Here is a 25,595-nt window from a genome sequence, read left to right on the forward strand (position 1 = left end):
TTGTTTCCATCTTTAGCATACCCGATTGTATTATAAGTATAATGTATCGGCTTGTACAAAATTTTCATTTAAGAAATATGGAAAACCTATTTTGATTTCAGACACATTTTATAGCACGAGAATCCAACTTATCCACCCCAGGAGTTAGTTGATGAACGAAGAGAAAATAATGGTGAATTAGGAAAGAGAATCGAGTAGGGAATTTTACCACTAAGAATAAAGGATGGCATTCTGTTGATCAGATAACAAGCAGTGAGTACAACATCACACCAAAACACTTTAGGTATATGCATTTGATAAAGTAAGATGTGAGTGATTTCAAGAAGTCTATTTTTCCGCTCTGCAACCCATTTTGTTGAGGAGTGCAGGCACAAGATGAGTGATGAACAATACCAAACTGAGTCATATAAGTAGAGAATTGTGCACTGAAAAACTCTTTAGCATTATGACTTCAAAGTCTTTGAACTGGCGAACCAAACTGAGTCTTTATTTCAAAACAGAAGACATAAAATACATGAAATAACTCCAAATGGTCTTTTATTAAGTATAACAAAGGTCATTCTTGAATAATCATCCACAAAGGTTACAAAGTACCAGAAACCTAACTTGGATAGGACCCTACTAGGACCCCAAACATCTGAATGAACTAACATAAAAGGGCTTGCAACCTGTTTATCGACTCGGGAAGCAAAAGAAACACGATGATGCTTTCCCAACTAACAAGACTCATAACCAAGACTACACACAGAAGTTAAACTAGGAACAAACAATTTAACTTTTCCAATGAATGATGACCCAGGCGACAATGAATTTGGAAAGGTGTGGCAGGCAGCAGCAGTGCAAGTGGTAGAAGGAGATAGCAGCTCAAAGTGATAAGAGTCCACCAGCTGCACGCCCTCCACCAATCGTCAACCTCATCTTACAATCCTGAATAACCAAAAAATCAGGGAAGATTGTCACTGAACAATACATGGATTTAGTAATTTTGCTAACAGACATAAGAATGAAAGGTAATTTGGGAATATATAAAACCAAAGGAAGAGAAATAGAAGAATTGGGATTTATAGTCCCAATTCCCTTGACTGTTGTAGTGGATTCATCGGCAAGAGTAACACAAGGTAAATTTACAGGATATTGAACAGTGGAGAAAAAGCTAAGTATACCTGTGATATGATCAGTGGCAGCGGAGTATATGACCCAAGGACTAGGACGAGAAGTACTGGATAACAGGCATACTGTGTGATTACCTGTTTGGGCAAGAGATGCAATGGAAGAGAAGTTTGTTGTGATCCTTGATACTGGTGGAACTTGGAAAACTCTTTCTTTGACATAGAAATAGTATGTTGCCACCCACTTAACCCCAAAGGTGAGGAGTCGGTGGTAATTGCATTGGCTGTCCCCAAAGGTGTAAGTCAGTGGTGGCAGCATTGGCAACATGTGAAGGTCCGCCATGAAGATCCCAATAGTATGATTATTCCGACGACAATGAGTGCACTTGCAAAAAGTACCTATGCCTCGTTCATCTTTACCACTACAACCACTCAAACCACCACGATAACTTTTGCGGTTGTTTGACTGACAACTAGAATTGCCCCATGTAGCAAAGGTTGTTCTCTCATAACCATATACAAGAGTAGTAGACTGCATGCTAAAAGAAGCACGAAGGAAACGAGAATAAACATCAGAAAATGATGGCACCTTGGCACTACTGAGTACCTGGGACCAAAGTGCTTCAACTCAGGTCTCAAGCCTGCTAGAACATGAAGAATTGTCATCTGCTCCCTCTGCTTCTGCATCTCACGAACGTCAGCAGTTATAGGTTGCGCGACGTTAAGCTCCTTATGAATATGCTTCATCTCTCCAAAATAATCTGTAGTACTCTTATCTCATTGTTGTAACTAAAATTACTCCTGGGATAAATCATACATACGTGTAATGTTACTAGAGTATAGAAGTTAGATATCATCCCAAATCTCCTTGCACGTATCTAGATGCATACACATCCGTGCAATCTGTGGCTCCATCAAATTCCATAAAAGGGAAACAATCAAGGCATCTTCTTGAACCCACGTGTCTTTTCTCTTCTCATCAAAAGAATCAGATTGGATCAAGTGGTCACGTTTCCCTAATCCTGCTAAATAAATCCGAACAACTTTAGACAATTGAACATAGTTCTTTTCATCCAACTTTTCAGTCATCATTTGTGGCAGCGATGCAGGGAACAAATTTTTTGGATTCATAGATTCCATCCCACCACTCACAAATCAGCAACCACATCAAAAACAAGAAGAACAATAAAACCTAATCGGGACAATCACAAACTATGTGATGCACCGACACAATGACGGAAGAGGTGAACAACTCACCGAAGGATATAGCACTGCCACAGCCTCACAACTGAACATATGAATGCTGCCACAACTCCAAAAAACTCATAGAGAAGCCTTCACAAACCCTGAACAGAAATTAACGGAATACCACAAGTGCATAGTCGAAAAAAGTTGAACTTTTTAGCAAAAAACTAGCCTAACAGCTTGATAATATAGACTAAAGAAGGAATCAGAGCATGGCTGAGGAAAAAAAGAGGAAAAAGTGGTCAGAACTTCACTCACACGCTGGCGCATGGGGTCAGCCCTGCTGGCATTTGGCCGGCACATGGGGGCGCATGGGGTGTCCTCCAGCGAAGGGGTTTTGTGGGGTGGGTCATCAGGGGGGTCTGTTTATGGTTGTATAGTTGGTTTTGTGAAATAATATGGGATGGAGGTGGATCTGGGAAGGACAGCCATGGAAATGGTGTTTTCCGGCGATGGATCACACTCTGATACCATGTTAAGATTTAATTAAAATGAATTGCCTAACTTGAAATATGTCTCTTCCTCTATTTATAATACAAATTAAATACATTCTAATGACAATAATTCTATTACTAACTCTCACTAATTAACATACTAACACACTCAATAATAATAATACTAACAGACATATATAACCTCTTAACAGTATCTAAGGCTGCAAAGCAGTTGGATTGGTTGGGAAAGTGGTTTGTTTTCTTTAGGTGGTAGAACTAGAGTCTCATTCAAACCACCTTTTCGTCTATTCCTTTGTATTTTTAGGATCCTAGGAGGGGTATCTAAAGTCTTTAAATCCAAAATTTCTCGAGGCTCACTACGTGTGACGGTAATATCAACAACGTAAACCAGAAGCAGCACTACACCTATCTCCTTGTTCCCAACAACAAAAAAATGATTAGAATAGCACTGTATATAGCAGAAAAGGCAGAAATTACTATGCTGAATTTGTCAAAGAAGCCCTGGGAGGTTTCTTAAGCCCATAAATGACTTAATGAAACTTACAAACCTTGCCACTCTCCCCATGAAACCATTTACACCTCTTCCACTGGTCCCGTATAAGAAAACATTCTTAAGAGGCATAAAATCCAATTGAAATTAACAACAGAAATCACAACCCAAATTCAATCAAGCTGCTCCTAAAATAATCAAGACCATATGTCACAGTATGCCCTTCAGCTATGAACTCAGCTTTTAGCCTCTCAATTGAACCAAAAGGTGGCTACTTACTATTATGCACCAAGAGACAATTGACCAACTCTTTACCCAGGTAAAGCTGTACCAATTCCACCATCCATCAAGAAGTCAACACCTCCATTTCTATTTCCACTGCATGCTTCCAACTAGGATAAGCAAATACCCCAACATGTGAAGAAGGCACAGAAATAGAAATAAGATAAATCAGAAGAACGCAAAACACAAGGAAAATGAAGTACAAAAGCAAAACTTGCAACAGGATAAATTACCAAGGACTTCTGAGTACAAGTTTTGTTACCCTTTCAATCAGCACATGGGCAAATTCAATTCAAATTGAGGTCAATCTCTTGAACAAGAATCTAAGATGACAGAGGATGAAGAGGAGGCTGACAGTGTCAATTTCATTCTTATACACTCATAACCTTCAACAATTTCTATGGAACAAACGAACAGTAGCTGATGTGGTACCATAGCAGTATATTATATAGAGATGAGGACATGAAGAGAAGGATCCATGCAAGAAGTTCAACAAGTTTGATTTAACTCAAGAATATCCTTCACTAGAAAAATAAGGTGTTTCCTAAATATGGTAACATCTTTCCTGACATGGTGTTTACAAATCTGAGGATCACCACATGGCCTTTATAAGTTCTAGAATATACAACAAAATACACACATAATAACACAAGGAGCAACTTGTCATGACTAGCGTGCTGAACATGCTAAAAATAGGGCCATCTAAAAACATGGGACACAACAGGAAACCTAGAAGCATTGGGATACACAACAAAGAAGGGAGTTTCCTCTCCTAGGGAATTTGATGACACGCTTTGATTAATCAAACAGACTGTGTGAACAGCATTAGTCTAGAATGTTTTAAGAAAATGGATTAGGAAAATGCAAGAATTGTGCTATACCAAGAAAATGCCTATTCTTCTTTTTAGCCACTGCATTTCGTTAAGGGCTATCAACACAAGCAGTCCCATAAAGGATCCCTTCATTTAAACGAAGATCAGAATATTGTGTTGAATAAATTCAAGAGTTCCTCACTGCTTGTTGCTTCTTAAGCATCTCAACATTAGTACTTATCTATTTGTAGAGATTCTACTGAACTCCTCCCAAATACACTACAGAGTACTATAATACTTTCTGATACTTATATCCCTTGGTCAAAATTAAAGGCCTTTTCATACAGATCAAATACAAGAGTTTGATTCTTGTCATGAATTTGTGGACAGCACCCACACAGCATTGGCAGTCCAATGAAACAACATAGTAGCAGCAGACCCTGGCTCCATAATGATCCAGAACCACATGAATAGTATCATTTTCCTTCATCCGCTCATAAACTTTTGACTCATGAGATTGAAGATCCTGCACCAAATATTTAGTCTTGCCTTTTGCATTAATACAGGCACTCACAGCCTACAACCACTAAAGGTAATTACCAAAAAACCAGCCAATTTTACGGCTGTAATCTGCACAAAAGCATCTGAACCTGAACCCTTACCTGTTGAAGCCATAATAATACACTCAATACATCAAAGGAAGCACAACATATGCTGCCCAGTCACAAAGAATCACCACACAGCAAACCCGGGCAGCAGAAACAGAAGGTAAAAGTTAAATCCGACAACAAAGCCAAATAAGGAGAGCAAACAATAGTAATCTAGAATTTCAAGAGGCATCCAGGACCACAGAACTAGAGTTACAGCACCCTAGGAAGAATTGCAAGCATAAGTTGAAATCTATGAATTATGTCAAAGTCAACTGCGACCACAGAAACTAGAGCACATGACAATAATTGTAGGCATTGAAATAGCAGCACAGACAATATCTACACAAGCTGGCAGCAGCAAGAGGCAAATGGAGGCACGAACAGGAGACTGGGTGATCAAACATCAATCAGAAACCAACTTGAAACTGATACGAGGTTGCTGGCAATCAATCCAAACACAGCATTACGGTGCCACAACTACCAAGAGGAAACAGCAGTCTGCCAGAACCAGTATATAACTCACATCATATCAGCAGATCACCACAAACCCATGCAAAACCCATACGATATGCACATGGCTCAGAAGAAAAGAACAACAAGCGCTAAGGGCAAAAACAAGGTAGCATTTTTGTAATTTTTGAGAAACTAGAAAAAAAAAAAATGGGTTTTCCATGATTAAACAGGCCCTAAAAGATTCTCAAAATAGAAAAGATATTTCTACTTGAAGAGTAGGAAAAGGAAGAGAGGAAGAGAAAATGCTACCACTAAGTCAGATTAGTGGCAAATCTGAGAATCAGATTCTATAGCCAAGAGAGTAGGAGCAGTCGTACCAGGGAGGAGCTGTGCTAGAGAGAGGGAAGAGGGGCAGTGCAATCAGCTAGGGGAGAATTCATGTCTCACACTAGTCATAATCTAAATAAGGAGTTTCCGGGGTCAAAAATGCCCCTGAACAAGTAAAATTATGTGCCCCAAACTAAGGCTACCCTGAAAATAACCATGAGTTGTGAAAGCATAGCTAGGAGCAATACAGCCTCCTTCAAAATATAACATGAACACCGTAAGGGCCACAGCTGGGTTTTGTTTTTTCTTTGGTGTGACACTGCTTCATTTTCAATATCAGAAATTATCACTCCTACTACAGTATCCAAATAATAGTCGCAGTGCAAGTTATCAAGATTTTTTTTGTTTCTTATTATCACGCAACAGTGATAACTCTCTGACTTTGGGCTCTTCATTTGTCCACTTGGTTCATAATATCATGTATGACCACAACAATCTACATGCTGGCTATCTAGTTAATAAGTGGGCATAAAATTTCTGAATAGTTTTACAAAGAGGCATTGATAAACTAAGCACAAATATTTATTTTAACCCTGATTTCCATGTTTACTATGTCTGTTGAGGCTTTATAACACACACACACACACACACACACATGTGCATGTGTGTGCACATGCGTGTGTGTACTAAAGCCCTAACAACTTAATCTTGTAGGCCAAGTAGGATAATATGTTGATTGCTAGGAAATCCTGGGTTCAAATCATATTGCCCATGTTTATCATCTGTTTGTTTAATTATCGTAGATTGGATGCTGTTATTCTCCAAAACAAGTGTTTTTCATTGTCCGTTTACATCCTTCTGCAAATGATTCACACATGTGGGGGAGGGTTAAGGCTTGACATTGTTGGTCTACAATCTAGTTGCTTAAGCGCTTTTAGGCAAAGTAAAGACTCAACAGTGTCAATGCAATTACCAAGGGAACTACTATTGCTTATAGTTCTGGCACATCACCCAATAGCATGGTTTTGAACTCTGACCAACAATAAACCTTGGTAATGGTGTAAATTCAATTTGGAAATTCCTTGAAAGGTAAACACTATCACTTAGCTCAAAGTATCAATCGAAATTCCCCCGAAGGTAAACCCCGAAAAGTAATTCTAGGCATGTAAGCCGTAGAAACCCAAAACTTATCATTTCTATAATCAAGACAGCACATATTAAAGATTAAATAAAACATGAAGGGGAAAAAAAAAAAGAGGCGAGAGGTGAGAGGAAAAATGCATGATAACTAACCAGAAAACACTATTGGATAAACGAATGTGATTGTTTTCCTATTTTTTTAAGAGTCTAGGAAGGTTAGGTCGGGTCCTACTCTCTTTAGGTTTTAAAATATGTGACTGGATAATAGCTCATTTCTTTCTCTGGTGAGGGATATCTGGATCAAGGAGGTTGACATGGGTTGACAGGGTTTTAGGTTTATGAGAAACTTAAAAAGGCTTAAGGAGGTTTGAAAAGTGGAATGTTGAAGTATTTGGAGACAATATATTTATTTATAAAAAAAAATGGCAGAATTAGATTTGATGGATAGGAAAGAGGAAGACGGGAGTCTTATGGAAGATGAGGAGGTTAAGATGGTGGCATTAAAAGAATAACCTAGAGGGCATACCCTTTGAGGAATGTGAGGAGTTGGAGGGAAGAGACTATATTTAAGTGGATTAGAGAAGCTAGTTGTAATTCTAGATTCTTTCATTGTTTGGCTTATGGTTAGAGGAGGACTGCTATTAGGGAGTTGGAGTTGAGGGAGTGTGAGGTTACTTCTGAACTTCTTTTTTTTTTTTTTTTTAATAACAAAATAAGATATCATTAATGGAAAGAGAATTTACAAGAGGGAGAATGAGATATCTCCCAAGACAAACTAAGGCTCTCCAAAACTAAACAAAAAACATCAAACATAGAAAATGCACAAGAAAAAATCATCCAATCAACGTGTTCCTCCAATCTCTTTGCAGCTTCTGAAAACTTGCCTCTTTAAAAAATCCATACCTGACACACCACAAAGGGGCCAAATAATTTATTTTTTTCCCAAACCAACATCTGATTTAATTTTTTCCCAGAAAATATCCGAGAATTACATTCCATCCATAAACCCTATAATACTAAGAAAAAGCCACACTTCCATAAAGTTGCCCTGTCCTTTCTTCTGCCAAAATCTGCAAAGGATATTACTAAAAGGTCTTCCACCGAGCGGGGACTAACCCAGATTTCTCCCATAATGGAAAAAATCATATTTTAAATACTCCAAGAAAATTCACATAGCCAAATCAGGTGAGAAAATGTCTTAGAGAAAATTCACTTCTGATTTCATTGTGACAGCAAGTGAGATTATTTATTTCTTTGCAGATTTTTCTTTTGGAGGAGGATGGTGCTAGACCAACGATTGAAGGGTTGGCATGAAACCCATATCTTTGAATCAGCAATCTTGGTTGGAAAGGCCTTTTCAGGAAAGCAAGTTTGGAGAGTTCGCATTTGGGATAGAAAGGTACGTGAGTTGTATGCTGTCTTCTTTGTGAAAAAAAAACCAACACTTGCATTTTTAAGGGGAAGAAGACTACTTGGTTTTTTGTTTGGGGTAAGATTTTGGCTTCTTTATGGCCTGTTTTAGTAGATTGTTTCAAGGAAGTGCATTTTGAGGATGTTCAGGGTGATTGATAGCTGTTTTGTATCAAGGTCTAAAATTTTGATCACGATTAAATTTGCTCCTGAGTGCAGAAATTTTGATGGAGATTTCGATTTTGATGTCAATTTTGATTTGGATGTCAATTTCAATTTCAATTTGAAAAAGTGATGCAAATTAGTAGTAATTCATAGAATTCTTTTAGGAAACTTTTGAAATGATTAATAGACATAATAATGTAAGTTTAGGACTAATAAATTATAAATTAGTTACATCTATGTTGTGTATGAGTTGCAATAATTGAAATATAATACGTGTTAAGCATATTTGTAAAATAATACATGTATTAAACATATTTAGTTAATATAAATGAAATTCATAAATCAACTAAATATTATTTATTATAAAAATATAGATAATTTAGAAATGAATGGTTAAATAAAATGTTGTTCCAAATTTAGTTTTTCATATAATTTCAAAATCCCTAGTAATGATCATTTGTTTCAATATAAAAAATTTAAAAAAATAATAAACTAAGAAAGAAAATTCACTTTGCGTCTAAATCTCACATTTGAATTCCAAGGAAATCTTCATTCTATAGTTAAAATTTCGACAAATTTCACTAAAATTTCAAGATTTCAATAAATTTCGGATGATTCATTGAAATTTTGATGGAAATTATGTAAGAAGAAACCAACTATCATTTCGATTTCAAGGGTATGGAAAGCGGAAATTTCAATGGAAATTTTGACAATTTCATGGAAATATAAGACCATGTTTTGTATTTATAATTTTTTCTTTGTAATTTTATCTGTTATTATTAAGAAGATTCCTTATTCTCCTTCTGTGCACATTCTTTCTTTCATAAAATAATTCCTATATTTTTGATTAATTTTTTTTTTTTAAATATGAGCAGAATCCAAGTAATAAACTTTGGCAAGCTCCTCATCATAGCATGGTTGACTAATGAGCTAGATTGAAAAATCAGACTCCCAATTATTCTTTTGCATCACTTAGGAAAAGGTGTCAATCGACGAATGCCTTGATGGCAAGAACAATGAACAGTTGGAAGAGGATGTTGTTGCTATTCTGATCCAGTTCATGGGTCAACCTTGGATGCCTCGCCGAGATGCTATATAAGAGGATGTTGTTTAATGAAAGATTTAGGGCATTGTTTGTCTTACAAGAGGCATGATCACACATTATTAGTCTCATATTCTGATAGGCGAGGTTCAAAGGCTGACAAGAGGTCTACCACGAGCTATTGTACATTTTCAAAAAGAAATCTGGTGCCTTGTGTTAAGGACTTAAGGCTTGGCATAAGGGTCTTAGCCCATAACCTTTACCTGACAGCTTAAACTTATAGGAAAAGTCATTCACATGGTTTCAAAGCCTCTGCTAACATGTCTTCAGTTCAATTATTGTCGACTGTGTTTATCTTCTATTAGTTGAATTATCTTAGTCCCATTTACAGGTGTCATCGGTTGCTTCTCTATCCCCGTATGATCAAGTCGCACATGTGGATAAGTATTAAGGTTACCTAATAGTTAAGGTTTTAGGTAAAATGGTGAGTTATTGTCTTGGAAGAGTAAGAAACATAATGCATGCATTCAATCAACTGATAAAGGATACAAAGTAATAGCTTATAAAAGGAGTTCACTGATAAAGCATATCTTGCAATAACCAAGTTACTGTCCATATAATTCCAACCCATGAGTGCGTCAAACGCATGAAAGCTAACTCTCATCTACAGCGTCAGAAAATATTGAGTGGAGATATTTGTGCACCTTTCATGTCTTCTAAGTTACTAACTTGATATGTTTAGTAGACCAAAGAGTTTGCAAAGAGCGTTGTTTGCCGATTATAGGGAGCTCCTTAACTAGTAATTAAATTTTATTGAGCGACATACATACACCAATTAATCAAATTGAAGGATATACATACGCCAATTGAGCAAGATCTCCACCTAAAACAACATCCAATACTAAAAACTTTGTACTTGTTGGAGACAACTTAGCTATCACCGAAGCACAAGTACCCTGATGCAGCTAGGTCTAATGTTTCAGCACAATACAGAGCCATGCACATTCTACTTGTGACTTGGTTTGGTTAAACTACGTGTCGAGACCTGGATTCAAAAATCCTCAGCCTATGAGTTTGATAAGTGATAATCAGGCAGCCATTCACATTGCATCTAATCCAGTGCTCCATGAAAGGATAAGCATATGAAAGGTGATTCTCAATTTGTTGGGTGAAACTGACGCAGAAAATATTTGTATACTTAGAAAATTTATTTACTATAGCCTTGGTTTCTAGAGTGACTTATGTTTGTAAAGCACATATAACATAGATATATGATCCAGCTCGAGGGGGGATTTTTAAGAATGATGGTATTATTGCAAACTCCAACCACTTTGGTATAAAATAATGGGTTAAGCAGAGGAGAAATCTGATTTCCTCAAAGCCCCCAACCCCCCACATACATACAACCAGCTCTCTCTCTCATGTTTGACAACTGTCTGTTGTTTTATTATAGATATTTTCTCAAGGCAACAATAGTAACTGATTCTCTCTTGATCATTTTTCAATATTTCATAACACAATTTGCATGGTTGGGAAGAGTAATAAAAAATTCAACTCTGTTGACTTTATGTTGTAATTTGAATAGTCGTCAATCAAAGTTCACATTTTGAAATTAGGACTTGTCAATGAATTTAGTAAAGTTACACCTATAAAAACATAAAGAATAGAAATGTTCCAATCTCAAATAATTTTACAGAAGAGCAGAAAATAGTACCAAAAGAAGATTTCAAAGAATAGATTGCGCACCCACTACAGCTGTGGTAGAACTGGAAGGAATAAATTAAGTTCATAATAGATCATTGGAGCAGAAAAATAGATTATTCATTGGGGTGGCTTATCTCTCATTTACATTTAATATTCAAGGACTTGATATAGTCTTTCAAATTCATTAAATTTGAAGGATGGCAATAAATTCTTATTTACAATTTTGTAGAGGCATTCTTTGTTGTATTGTCATGAAGTGTAAGCTTCAGGATCATTTAGCTTTTGTATGCTGTCCATTTATTTGGTTTGACAGTGCCAAATAAGGATTTTCATTATTTATCAAACAACCAAAAAATGAAGAAAATTGGAAAGGATAGAAACATACTTGCACCAAGAAGTAGAAAAAAGTGCAAATACTAAAGCAATAAAGGCCACCAAGATCCGCAAGGAAGCTCACTGCAAATTTAAAAGAACAAAAGAAAATTATATAATCATCATGATAAAGATAGTTGAACATTAATAGGCGTAAGATTCTAATATAGTGAGGTAGACATGCTCAGAATACATGCTGATCTAATGATTGAATAAATTGAAATACACCAATTCAAACTTGTAGTTTGGACCAATACCATCCCACGCAAAACATTTGAAAAAATGACAAGCTAGATGGGGTAGACATCAAAAAAGAAGACATCTTTAAAGTTCAAGGCCATTCGCCAAAAACTTCCAACTCAACAAACAAACAACAACAAACCAAGCCTTAAGTCCCACTAGATGAGGTCGACTACATGAATCCTTTTCTGCCAATTTACACTATCATGAGCAATTTCTTTCCACAATTTTAAGGCTATTAAATTCGAAGTATCTCATTTCAAGTTATTTTATGCCTACCCTTACCCCTTGTACTACCCCTCATAGTATAGCTCACTCACTCCTCATTGGTGCACTATTTTGGCCAACATTTCAACTATCCAAAACATCTATGCCGTCCCTCCCTTATCTTATCCTCTGAAGGAGCTACACCAAACTTATTGCAGACATGTTCATTCTTTAATTTATCTTTTAATGTTATACTTATCTACCTTAGCATTCTCATTTAAGCAACTTTTACCTTTTGGATATGTTGTTTCTTAGTTGTTCAACATTATAATCCAGATAGCATAACCGGTCTTATAGCCATCAAACTTTCCCTTAAGGGTATGTACAATCACACAACATGCCCAATGGCCCAAAGCACTTCTTCACTTTACATCACCAGCTTTAACTCAACTTATTACATCTTCTATTTCTCATTTAGCCAGCATAATAGATCCAAGGTATCGAAATTTACTAGTGCTAATAATTTCTTGACCATCAAGTTTAATATTTTCTCCAATATCCTTCTACTACAACTAAAATTTGCAATTTCTATTTTATTTCTACTTATCCTAAAACCTATAGATTCTAAAGCTTCTCTCAATAACTCTAACTTAGATTCTACTCCAACCCTAGTTTCATCAATCGAGACAATATCATCAGCAAACAACATACGCTAGGGAAACTCATTTTGGATACTCCTTGCAAGTTCATCTATCACTAGTGCAAAAAGATAAGGGCTCAAAGCATCCTTGATTCATCTATTGCGATTGGAAATGCCCAAGGGCTAAGAATCTCCATTTTAGTCCTAAAGCTTGTCACTACTCCATCATACATATCCTTGATGACATTAGAATAACTACTGCATACTCCCTTTCTTCCTAAAAACCCACCATAGAACTTCCCTAGGTACCCTATCGCAAGTTTTCTCTAAGTCAATGAAAACTATATGCAAGTCCCTCTTCTTTTCCAATATATAGTTTTTGTAGTAGATCTCCCAGACATAAAGCCAAATTGATTTCCTACAGCTCTTGTTTCTAAACTTGATCTTTGTCAATTACCCTTACCCACAGTTTCACTATATGACTCATAAGCAATATTACTCCCTCTTTAGCATCCCACCCATTTTGTAGCAAGCCAATTGTACTGTGAATTACCTTATGCCAAAGAGAATTAGGTCCTAAAGGAAAGTGTAATAACCACTTCTTCGACAAAAGATGTTTTTGGAGACCAAATTAACAAAAACCCAAGCCTCCCTCCCTTTTAGATCTATTCAAATTCACCAAACCAACAAGACGATCTCTACCTGCTCACCACCACCCAACCACAAAAAATACCCACCAATTTCTCCAGCGTCTGTGCCACTCTCATTGTAATTCTAAAGAGGAAAAGATAATACAAAGAGATGGAGGATAGTCAAGCATGCATGATGCATGTATGTAAATTATGTGAATATTTAAGTATATGCATGCACATGAATATGAACCTGTGATGTATATAAATATACATGAATACGCTAATACAATATATGCAAGTGCATACATACAAGCATGCATTTACTTATGAATATATCCACATGCATGCATGTTTGTGTGTGTGATACAATGTATGTAAGAGCAAGCATACATGCACATATGTACTAATGTATCTATGCATGCATATTTCTGTTATGAATAAATATGAGCGTGCGTGTCCGAGTTATAAGAGGAACAAGACTGGATTTTTTAAAATTTCTTATGATTCCTACCAAATTGGAATTTAATTCCAAGGTAGGAATTCAAAATCAAAAAGTGGACTAAAGAGGAAATCAAATTCTAGTATGAAACCTAATTAGCATTAGATTCTTGGAAACCAAATGTTGGGAATCAGAATTGAATATACTATTCTTACTCTAAAGGTAAGGCCATATGGGTTAAAGAGATTTTTAGGAAATATTATAGCATTTATGCAGATGTTTCCTTTGAATATCAAGATTTTTCCTGCATTGAATAAAGACTATTTCCTAAAATAGTAATGTTAACATTGCCCTAAGGACATTTGCTAGCATGACCCATTATTCAATTAAAATTCTTTCAAAATTTTATAATCAATTAGGACATAATATATGTTATTAGGTTTTAAATCAACAAAAATCAAAAAATCAAGACGAGCACTTACAGAAAAAGAGAGGAGCATAGCCTTCCATATAGGAAGAAAGGCAACTTATAATGGAAGTATAGGATTTTGGAATCCACTTGGTTGAGGTTGATAACATACTAAAGATGAATTATATATACATTGTGAAAAAATTGCTTACCAGGCCCCAATATATTTTGCTTGTCAATCTCCACAATGTAGGTAGAGAGGGGATTGATGTACAATGTGGTGTTGATTAGTCCATCTTTAGAACTTTGAAGGGAGGCTTGGAGCATACTTATCTCGTTAAAAGATGTACCCGGAAGAAACTCATGAAATAGAGGTTGAACAATTTTTAGATCATGTAAGTAGCGGAATATTCTGGGAAATAAATTAAATTTCAATATGTTAACATCAACCCCTCTGAAAGTGACTGGAGTATCATCAAGATTGCTCCTGTTCTTCAGCATTCCACTGACAAAACTTAAATATTTTGGTTTGGCATGACTCCTTGCAGTGAGATTGAACTGAAAACCAATAGCAGTTGCTGGATCATTTGGAAGATCAACGAACTGCCAAGAAATGTACAAAGGGTCTTGAATGAGTGGACAGCTGTTGCACTTCAGGGTTATGGTTGGCCCATTGCTGGTGTTATGGCAAGAATGGTTAACGAAGTTTGATAGAGGGACAAATTTCTGGTCAACAAATCCGAGATTTCCACTAACTGCCATACCAAGGCCACGTAAATGTGAGCAGCTCATACTCGAAACAGCTGTTATATTGAATTCCATATCACTGATGAAGGAGGTTAAATCAGGTGCATTTGTTGCTCTCACATTGTGCACCTCAATGGTTCTGTTTGATATGATCTGGTAAAGCAACCTGTTAAAAAACCAAAATAGCTTAGTCAATGTCAGCTTGCATTAAACTGAATAACTGACATTTGGAGAAAAAATATCAACTCATGGGGTAAACAAAGTATAAAAAGATAACCTAAGGAATCCACCAACATGAAACACCATATAGAGACAATAATACTGCTAGCAAAGAATGCAATCAATTACTCACGCAGCAAACAAGCCAATGAAAAGCATCCAACTTGCTATTGAGAATGTTCCACCAAGTTCTGTTTTCCTCTTTTTAACGAACTGCTGATCATCCTGCATGTAACAAGGTACCAGTAAGAGATGATTCCAATTTTAGACACTAAAATGCAGCAATTGCTTATCATTGGAATTGCCAAAAAGGCCATGTAAAACAAAACAAGCATCTCTACAAAATAGCAGTCATAGATATTGGCTTTCAAGTTGCAATGACATTAATGACAGATCATACAATCTCCCATCCTCTCAGTACCAAAAGGAACACTTTGAAATTATGCATCGTGATTTGTGACAAATGCAAACAAATGCAGGTCCTTGCTTCTCAGAAGCTCTTTTCTTTTTTATTTTTTATTTTTTATTGATTTCCTGCAAGGGCAATGGCTCTCTCTCTCTCTCTCTCTCTCTCTCTCTCTCTCTCTTCCAAAAGGAACACTTTGAAATTATGCATCGTGATTTGTGAGAAAATTTGAAATGCAAACAAATGCAGGTCCTTACTTCTCAGAAACTCTTTTTTTTTTTTTTTTTATTGATTTCCTGCAAGGGCAATGGCTCTCTCTCTTTCTCTCTCTCTCTCTCTAAATTAATTGCTGGAACAACGGGAACAACCACGAACAAGGTGACCCACCATGAAAAAATCGCAAAGAAATCAGTACAAGGCTGCCATAGCACCAAGAAACCCAGACGCAGCCCCAAGAAACCAACACACAGCACTGGAACAATTGGAGAGGTGAACCATCAAAACTACCATGGACAAATCACCAACAAACTTATATAACACTGCCACAGCCTCACAAGAAATAGCTTATGAACACTATCACTGCTCCAAGAGAGTCACCAATGACTTTTACTAACACTGAACAATAACTAATGAATTACCCCGAGTGCATGGTCAAACAAAGATTGAATCTTTGAGCAAAACACATGCCCAACAGCTTGATATTTTGGTATATTGAAGGAATTATAACATTGAATCAAAAACACAGCAAATCCCACTGTTTCACACCCAATAAACTCAATAACTATTGATAAACAGCTTCACAAGGCGTCAAACAACCATTCCTCAGATACTGAACATGTGCAATTAAAAAAGTGAGATCTTTGGACAAACAACATCACAAAAAACTCCATCAACATGTCAATAGAGGGATTTGATCACTGCTGGATGATTTCAGGTGAAAAATATGCCTGAAAGTAGCTTCACGCGCTGGCACGTGGTGTCAGCCCTGGCAGCCTTCGACCAGTGCATGAGGGTGCATAGGACTCCCTGGAGATGAGATTTCAGTGGGGGGCAGATCGGCAGTGTCTGTGGGTGACTATAGTATTGTTTTTGCAAAATCTACAGTAGATTTTGTGTTCCTGAACTGGCAGTGTCACCCAGGAAATTTCCAGTGACTGGTCTGGCTTCTGGCAGCTGCTGGCTGTTTTCTAGGGCTATAGTGTCACTGGAAATTCTTATATGATAGTATACATGCAGCAGATTTTGGGTTTTAGGCTTCTGTTTTGATGGTGGGGGTAACAATTAGGGTTTAGGTTTCAGAATCATGCTCTGATACCATGTTGAATAATTGAGTAAAATAGAAGACCTAACTTCAATGATAGGTCTCTCCCTCTATTTATAATATATGTCAAGTACAATTCTAATGACTATAATACCCTTACCGACTCACACTTATTACTAACAGAATTCTAACACATAACAACAATGCTAAATGACTAAATAACCATTGACAGAGTCGAATGCCCATTTTTTGTGCATTGCAAGGTGGCATCACAGCTTCGGAATGCCCTTTTCTCGCAAGCAGGGGAAGAGTAGGTGGCCCTGGAAAAGGTGAAGATTTTCTTATGGTTAATTTCAGGGGTTTTGGTACGAACATGAATGACAGAGCACTATGCTGAGCGTGGCTGTTTTCCATCCCCTGGACTTGTCTATAGAGAGGAATGCTAGGATTTTCAAAAATCAACCATCCTGCTCACAGCTTTTTGGGATAGAACTACTTTCCTAGCCTCCTTGTGGGTTCACTCCTTGGGTTCCTTTAGAGGTCTTCTGCTGTCTAACCCATATAGAGATTGGAAGGCAGCGCTCTTGTGATGGATTTGTTGTTTCTTCAAGCTGGTTGGCGAGGACACCCTGTCCTCCAAAGCTTTTTTCATTTCACAGTTTTAATAGAACTGTCTTTTTCTATCAAATAAACTGGTTTCATTAAAATTTCCAAAACTGAATTCGTGATGCCAAAATCAATGTGAATAATGGTGTTCACATTCATTCTTGGGAAGACATTTGGGTGGGGGATTCTGCACTTGGCATTTCTTTTCCTTGTTTATTTCAGATTTCCTCAGTGCATAATGGAGTTATCTCATTTTTTTATAGGGAAAATAAGATATACTCATTGAATAGAAAAAACACAGAGTTATCTCATATTTTTTAAATTCTAATGAAGAGAATTTTCTTTGCACTTCTGTAGGGCACTTAATGGTAGGAATTGATGGAGCTCCTTTTTTTGTTGTAATTGTTGGAGGCTCTCTAATAGAAGGGACTTTCCATCATGGCTCCTTGATTAATTGGGAGAGTACTCTTGTGAATCTTTCTTTGAGCATTTGACCCTTGACAATATGATTTTTCCGCTTATAGTACCATTGGAAGGCTAAAGTCCCTCCTAAGATTAGGGTTTTTATTTGGTTAGTTGTTCTTGATAGAGTTAACACTAACAATCAGTTGCAGATCGCAAGGCCTTTTAAGGCTTTATCTCCCATGTGTGTTTTCTTTGCCTTTGGCAGTTCAGAATATGCATCTCATTTTTTCCTGCATTTTTCCTTTTCTTGGAGGGTTTGGAACAAATTGTTTGGGATTTTGGAGACAGATGGATTTGTTCAGAATCAGTGGAGGAGTTATTGACTATTTCTTTTACAGAATTTGGTTAGAGTAAAGATGGTCTGGCTTTGTGCAGTTATGGTTTCTTTGTTGTTTTGTGGGAAGGAAATGCACGTATTGACAGTGAAGAGGATGTCTCAGTCTATTATATGAGGTAGGATTCTGTATATGGCTTTGCTGTGGGTTTTTGCAGCTGGTTGTTTCAAAGGGATATATTTTTCAGATTTTCAGTGATTGGCTGGCAGTGGTTTCATTTTATTTTTTTCACTTTTTTATTCTTTGTTTTAATGTCTTCTAAGGAGGACTTATTGCGCTCCTTTTTCTCATGTCTTTATTCTTGAATGAAATTTCTTTTCTTTTTAAGTATCAAAATAACTTTTCAAAATTAAAAAAATTAAAAAATAGTTCATTGTTGTCCTTCAATAAAATTACAATTAAAAAATATGATTATAATATGAAAATTTAAAATACAAATTAGAAGATATTTTAATAAAAATATAAATTAATTATAAGTATTTACTTAAGTATTATATTTTTTTATAAATAATAATAATAATAATAATAATTTGATAAACAAATAAGCATTTACTTAATTATTACATTTTCAAAAATTCTCTTTTGAGTCCTCCAAGAACAATCCTATCATATATGACAATTAAAAAATGATAAAGCTTTTTGTTTAATGAATTTTATTATTTCCTCAAAATTTTAGAAATTTATGGATATTTTTATTTTAATTATATTTTTAATTAACCAGGTCATTTTGCTTTTCTTTCTTTATAAAATTGCATATAGAGTACTTTAAACCACAAAAACAGATTGATGCATATTAAAGCAGTGTAGCAATAACGAGCCATAACAACTTTAAACAATTTATCACTGCAGTTAAAACTGACAATAGAAACAAAAACTAGCAGCATAGACAGATGCCTTGTCTTCGCCTGTTTTTTCACCATACTGCAATGAAACACAAGCGATACCAAATAGCCCTTATTTGTGCCTAATTGTCTATCACATGTCCTAATGAACATAGAACAAGACAGCATCAAAGTAACATGACTCACCAAAAAAGAAAAATTAGATTAATCCCATTCTAACATTTGGCATAGGAAAATTCAATATGCCCTAAATGAACAAGTGCTTGAGACCTTGACCACCTTAACAAGGCAACACCACCCAACATTGTTGTGAACCTCATGACAAAGAAGTGTGTGATAACCAGGTCAGAAAGGATCATCGAAGATCGCCACTTTACCTAAAAGCTCAAGCTGTTAGGTTGTGGGCCAACAGTATATCAAGCTTCAGTACTCCCCCGCACATGCAGCCCAATAGCACGAGGAGAGATAAACATATGATAAATACACCCATTATAGGGAATACAACAACTTTTTAAACACCACACAATAAACGTGGACAACAACACTAGAACCTAGGACCTCCTCGTAACTAGCTCTGATACCATATTAGATTACCACTTTTAACTAAAAGCTTAAGCTGCTTTGAACTTGAAATTTCAACAATACACAAAAGAAAAGAAACAACAATCAAACATTCTTCTTGTTATGAGTGGCCTAATTTGTGGCCAAAAGGCAACTGGAATAGGTATAGTCATGAGTAGCACGTTCGAGTGCAATCTTTTCATGCCATGGAGCTCAACATAGCTCCTGCTGACCCACAGCAAGAACATCAAAACCTTTACTGATATTTCTTGAAATCTTGAGTTGGGAGGCTGAGCACCTGGTTGATAACCTACATCCACCCCAAAGAAGGCAAGTGTGGGGAGGTCCCAAATGCATAAGGTCTAGTGGAAAAGATTCCGAGCTTTAATGCTCATGGAGTTTAATGCCATAAAAAATCATGCAATTATTCAATTCATTATCGTCTTCCTCGCAGCAAATCACAAGAACATCACAGAAATTTAAACAAATATGAAATTGGACTCCAAGCATCATATCCTCACCAGCACATAAATTAACACTATATCCAAATCAAATCTAATTGCATCCAACATGTACATAATTGAGGTATCCCAAGTTTGCCTAAATAGTAAATCCCCAATGAGAAATCAAATCAGTAGCAGTTCCATACAAAGAAGGCAAGCTAGCTGCCAAACTCCATGATAAGTAACATACTGGGATAACAAAAGGGCTCCTTTAATTTGGAAGATGGTCTCGAACCAGACTTCTTTGTTGTACTTTGGTGGACTGTATAGACCTGGGAAATAGGCTCTTGTTTAGTTCTTCCTCTTCACTACTTGCAGACATTTTACAGCTTGCCTTCATCAAATCATCTTCTTTATGTTCAGGCTGCTGTTATTCCAACATTAATAGATGCTTCTTCTTAGATCACTGTCAGCAGGAATGAGTTGATAACTACAACAGTAGCATTCTAACCAGCTTTTTTTTTGGTCATTCTTCTTAGTTTTAACTAGATGAGACCAAACAAGAACTGTCAACCCACTTCCTTCAACTATCTCTCACTTTAGAAATCTCCTTCTCAACATCCTTCTCGGCTAACAGATGCAGCAAGATTAGTGGGATTAACCTACTTCCTCCAACTATCCCTCATTTTAGTGGTGTATAGTACCAACCCTTCTCTACCAACTCTAACCAGCACAAACTCTTTGATTCAAATAAGTCAACCCACTTCCTCCAACTATCCTTCATTTTAGAGATCTCCCAACCATTCTTATTGACTAACAGAAGCAGTCAGATTATAGGCTCAAACTGATGATTATTTATTCTAATTCCATAACACGGTCCATCTATATACCCTATAATTAATCGCTGCACATTCTACTACTCAAACTGTCATTGCACAATGGGTTTGTGAAACTTGACTTCCATAATTAACAGGGAAAAAAATTTGTGTCATAACCACCTTCATTCTGCTTATTCTGTTACTAGTCCCGCTAAACAATTTCTATGTTGGGAATATGTGTTATTCCAGTGCTAGCATACCCCTTGTTAAGTAACAGCCGAGTTTACCTCATCCTCATTCTTGGCAGCTCTAGAAACAAAAATATTTTAATTGTTTAAACCAGTCATACAAATCATCCAGCTCCCCATAAATTTAGCAAGCTTATTCTCATACCATAATCAGGCTCAAAAGTATGCATGAAAATCAGTCCATATAAAGCAAGATCATAAACTGAGCAAGGTTAATAGAAGTGCAAAATACGAAGTTGAGCTTTCTATGTAGATATAAGTCTGGAGGAATTTTCTGATTGGTTGCACAATCTAGAGAACCTCTATAGGTTGTATGGCAGCTGGCTTAACAAATAAATGGAATACTCTTTGGAGAGCAGCTTGATTTTTCTGGGCCAAGCATCAACAAACACACTATGCCACTGTCAGATCAAACCACAGGCAAGAGGTTCATCTATAGTCATGTAATTGGTGCAAAGGTGCATGTCTGTTGAGTACTCTGCTAAATTCTATAGCCTGGAAACCCTGTGTGAATTTCCATGGAATTAGAACATGAAGATCTGCAAACTATATAGCTGTAGTTGATAAGGATACTCCACGGGAAGCTATGCAGCTGCCAATCAAAGAGAAAATTTGTAATCAGCTAGAAAAAAAAAAAAAAAAGCATTGGGGGAGCCTCTTCAACCATTGCCCTATGAACTAGAAACATTGATAGGCATTATAAATGTTTTAAATATCAGTTTTGATGATAATTTCGATGAAACTTCAATGTTGATTTCAATTTCAATTTCAATTTTAGAAAAATGAAGGGAGTTAGTAGCAAAATATAGAATTTTTAAACTTAAGAAACCGTTAATATACACAACAATAGACAAATGGAGTTAGCAGGAAAAGCAGTTAAAAATTTTCTCTAGGTGGACGTTAGAACAGATTATCTATTGTGCACCGTGATCAAATTTCTTGATTAAATTTCTGGTTCTCTTGATTAAAATCAGCAAATCTGATTCGAGATTCTTCAAAGTAATACAGTATTGATACTTCGATCTTCAAACAATGGTCACAATGAACTTGTTTCAAGAATATTTAAAGACCAGTGAAATGGAAGCATCATTGAGCAATTCTCTGAAGATTTCAGGAATTGATACTGAAAAGATACTGTCTGTGCAGAATGAGGAGAACTTTTTCTTCAAAAAAGTAGTTCTGATAAAACTAAATCAGAGAGAGTAAGAATAGCTGTAGTAATTTGTTCAGAGTTACTAGCAACCGAGAACCTGAATTGGAGTTGTTTGAACCTGCTATCATAGATGGAAAGGAATTGGTTGGTCCACCATTCCACCTATGGAGATCTTTGAACTCGGCAAAAATAGTCGAGCGGATCTTTATTGGGACAATTCTTGGATAAAGATCATTTACATACATTAAGAGAATTTTAGGGGGGAAAATTGGAAGAAAATACAGGGTATTAAGATTTTATCTCTTGCTTCAAGAGCATACATCTTCAAATTTACAAGAAAAGAGGATCTTCCTTACTTTGTAGATGTTAGACTTCCAGATGGTAATCTTCTGAAGATTGATGTTGAATACTCATGGAGGCCAATGAAACGCACAAAGTGTTTGATATTTGGACACGCTGAAAAGAACAGTAAGAAAGTAAATGGATACATAAGAATGGGAAAAAGGAGTTGGCACCTGAAACAAGAAATGGAAAACTAGAACAGCTGCATGATATCAAGATATTTAACTCTTTTGAAGCTCTTGAAAGAGGCAGGCACAGAAGATTCTAGTGAAGCCAAAACATATAACGAGGAGAATACTTGTATTCAACATGTAAAGGAGGGAAAGGAAATTCAAAACAGTGAAACTGATTCTTCTATTGCAGTTAAAGAAAAAAAGGGTACTGATCAGGCAGATGCTGAAACATATGGACTGCCTTCTGTAAGTAGTAGAAAGAATGGTAAGACAATACGTGATGCAGATAAAAAAGAAACTGAGAATCTTCACCTAAAAAGACAGGAGCCATCTAATGGTTTGGCTGAGGGAACCAATAGGGGTGATAGTAAGAATTTGAAAGCTGGAAATTTGGAGGAAGTAATAAAGGGAGAAGGATAGGAAGGCCTCCAAAAAACAGGTTGAACCTGAAGAAATTAAAGTTGCTCTTTTTAGATGAATTTCTTTGCTGCTTTCTGGAACATTAGGGAATTAAACGATCCCCTAAAATCTAAAAAAGTAAATAAGTTGTTATCTTCACAACATTTGAAGTTGATTGGTATTCTGAAATCTAAAATAAAAGCTAAAAGATTTTCTGAAGTTGCTCAGTCTATAAAAAGAGGATGGGTTTCTCTTCACAATTATAAGGATTACAATACAAGTTTAAGGATCAGAATAAGTGTTGATCGTGAAGAAATAAGGCTAGAAGAAGGGATAAAGCATCAGCAAACTATCTCTGTTTGGGTATACCATGAGAATATAAAGTTTTGGCTTTCTATAGTATATGGGTCAAATTATGCTCAATAAATGAAAAAATTCTGGTTGTTTTTACAAAATCTGTCAATGCAAATCAAGGAGTCTCCATGGTTGATGATAGGGGATTTTAACACCGTGGGAGAAACAGATGAAAGAAGTAATGTTCTTTCTGTCGATAGTTTGAATAGTATAAAGGAGTTCCAAAATTTCTATATAATGCTGATTTAGATGATTTTCCTGCTTTTGGGCCATTGTTTAATTGGTCAAATGAGAGGGAATATGGTTTTATTGCAAGAAAGTTGGATAGGGTTCTAACTTCCCCTGAGGCAAGAGAAGCATTTCCAAGTCTTCAGGATGAATTCCTTTCTCCTGGGTTATCTGATCATAGTCCAGCTGTGACTAAATTCTGGTCAATCTTCATCTTCAAAATTAATGCACCATTTAGATTTTTAAACTGTTAGACAAAACATGAGATTTTATGAGTATGGTGGCTGAATCTTGGAATATAGTTATTAATGATTCACCTATATTTGCTCTGTTCAAAAGTTGAAACTTCTCAAGAGATTTCAAAACATTTCACAAGAGCATTTTAATATGATCAGTACTAGAGTTAATGGAGCCATAGAATAAGTGTTGCAGGCTCAAGCTGGGTTATTGTCAGGAACTTTTAGTCCTTCAGTTGCCAGTCTGAGAATGGAGAAATTCATAAAATTACGGTCAATTGAAAAGGAAATACAAAGTTATTACAATTAGGAGACAGAAATAACAATTTTTTTTTCCTATATGGTGAAGGACAGAAATGGAAATCTCAGGTCAGATATCTGCTGAATTCAATAGGAGAGAGAATTGAAGATCCAGATGAAATTTGCACTGAAATTACTCAATTTTCGTATCTATTTATTGGGAAAATAAGATGTTAAAATGGGGCATATCTTAAAGGTATTTTGGACTTCACTTGGAAATCAGAACATAAGGAGGTTATGAGGAAGCAAAAAACTGAGAAGTAAATTAAAATGGTTTTCTTTTCATTTTCTTATGAAAAATCACCTGGACCAGACGGATTCAATTCCAAACTTTTTAAAGTTGCTGGAATATAGTGGGTAAGGATGTAACAGTAGCAGTCATATATTTTTCAAGGAGAGTAAGCTGCTGAAGCATATTAATTCTACATTAGTAACAGAGTGTCCAAAGAAGAAAAATCCTTCTCAACCTAAAGATTTTAGACCAATTTCTTGCTGCAATTTTATTTATAAGGAATTCCAAAACAACTTTCTAATAGGCTTCAAAAGTGCATTGGTGAGTCTTTAGACACCAATCTGTCTGCTTTCATTAAAGGAAGATATATACATGATAATTTCTGCCGAAGAGCTGCTCAATAATTATCATTTGAATAAAAAGACTGCAAGAATTGATCCTAAGGTTGATTTGATGAAGGCTTATAATTCAGTTCACGGGGATTTTATCCTAAAATTGTTAAGAGTGCATTGAAATTCCTGAGTTCATAAGCTGGGTAAAGGAGTGTATTGCTACTCCTAGTTTCTCTGTATTAATAAATGATACTTCTCAGGGTTTTTTCAAAGAGGCTAAAGGTATTGGACAGGGAGATCCTATATCCCCTCATCTTTTTGTGATGATTATGGAAGTGTTTACCAGATTTTTGAAGTATTCTTCAACTCAAAGGCTCTTATCTATTTTTTCATTCTAAAAGCGAGAAGGGTAAGCTGTTAAATTTGTGTTTTGCTGCGAATTTACTCCTTTTGGCTAATGGGGATATGAATTCAGCAAAGCGCATTAAATTGTGTCCAGTTAAATTTCTATTTGATAACTGGGATGAAGTGTAATGCTGCAAAATCAGAAATGTATAGAAATGTATTGTTCTGGTTTATCCTTGGATGAAACTGATATGATAGCATAACATCTTAGCTTTTCTGTGAGGAAGCTGCCAGTTAGATATCTTGATCTCCCTTTGATCTCAAAGA

At 36.1% G+C, this 25,595-nt stretch overlaps 1 protein-coding gene across 1 annotated transcript in view; it reads right to left on the reverse strand.

Annotated features, from left to right (window-relative positions):
- The window catches only part of LOC131154015 (uncharacterized), a 78,523-nt gene that overhangs the window by 48,608 nt on the left and 4,320 nt on the right, over positions 1–25,595 (reverse strand). The window contains exons 2-4 of the mRNA XM_058106467.1: positions 15,323–15,414; positions 14,436–15,136; positions 11,670–11,740 (exon numbers count right to left, since the gene is read on the reverse strand). Of these exons, the coding sequence (XP_057962450.1) occupies positions 11,670–11,740; positions 14,436–15,136; positions 15,323–15,414 (864 nt within the window). The remainder of the gene's footprint in view (positions 1–11,669; positions 11,741–14,435; positions 15,137–15,322; positions 15,415–25,595) is intronic.

This window comes from Malania oleifera, chromosome 4, assembly GCF_029873635.1.
Source record: "Malania oleifera isolate guangnan ecotype guangnan chromosome 4, ASM2987363v1, whole genome shotgun sequence".
NCBI lineage: Eukaryota > Viridiplantae > Streptophyta > Magnoliopsida > Santalales > Ximeniaceae > Malania > Malania oleifera.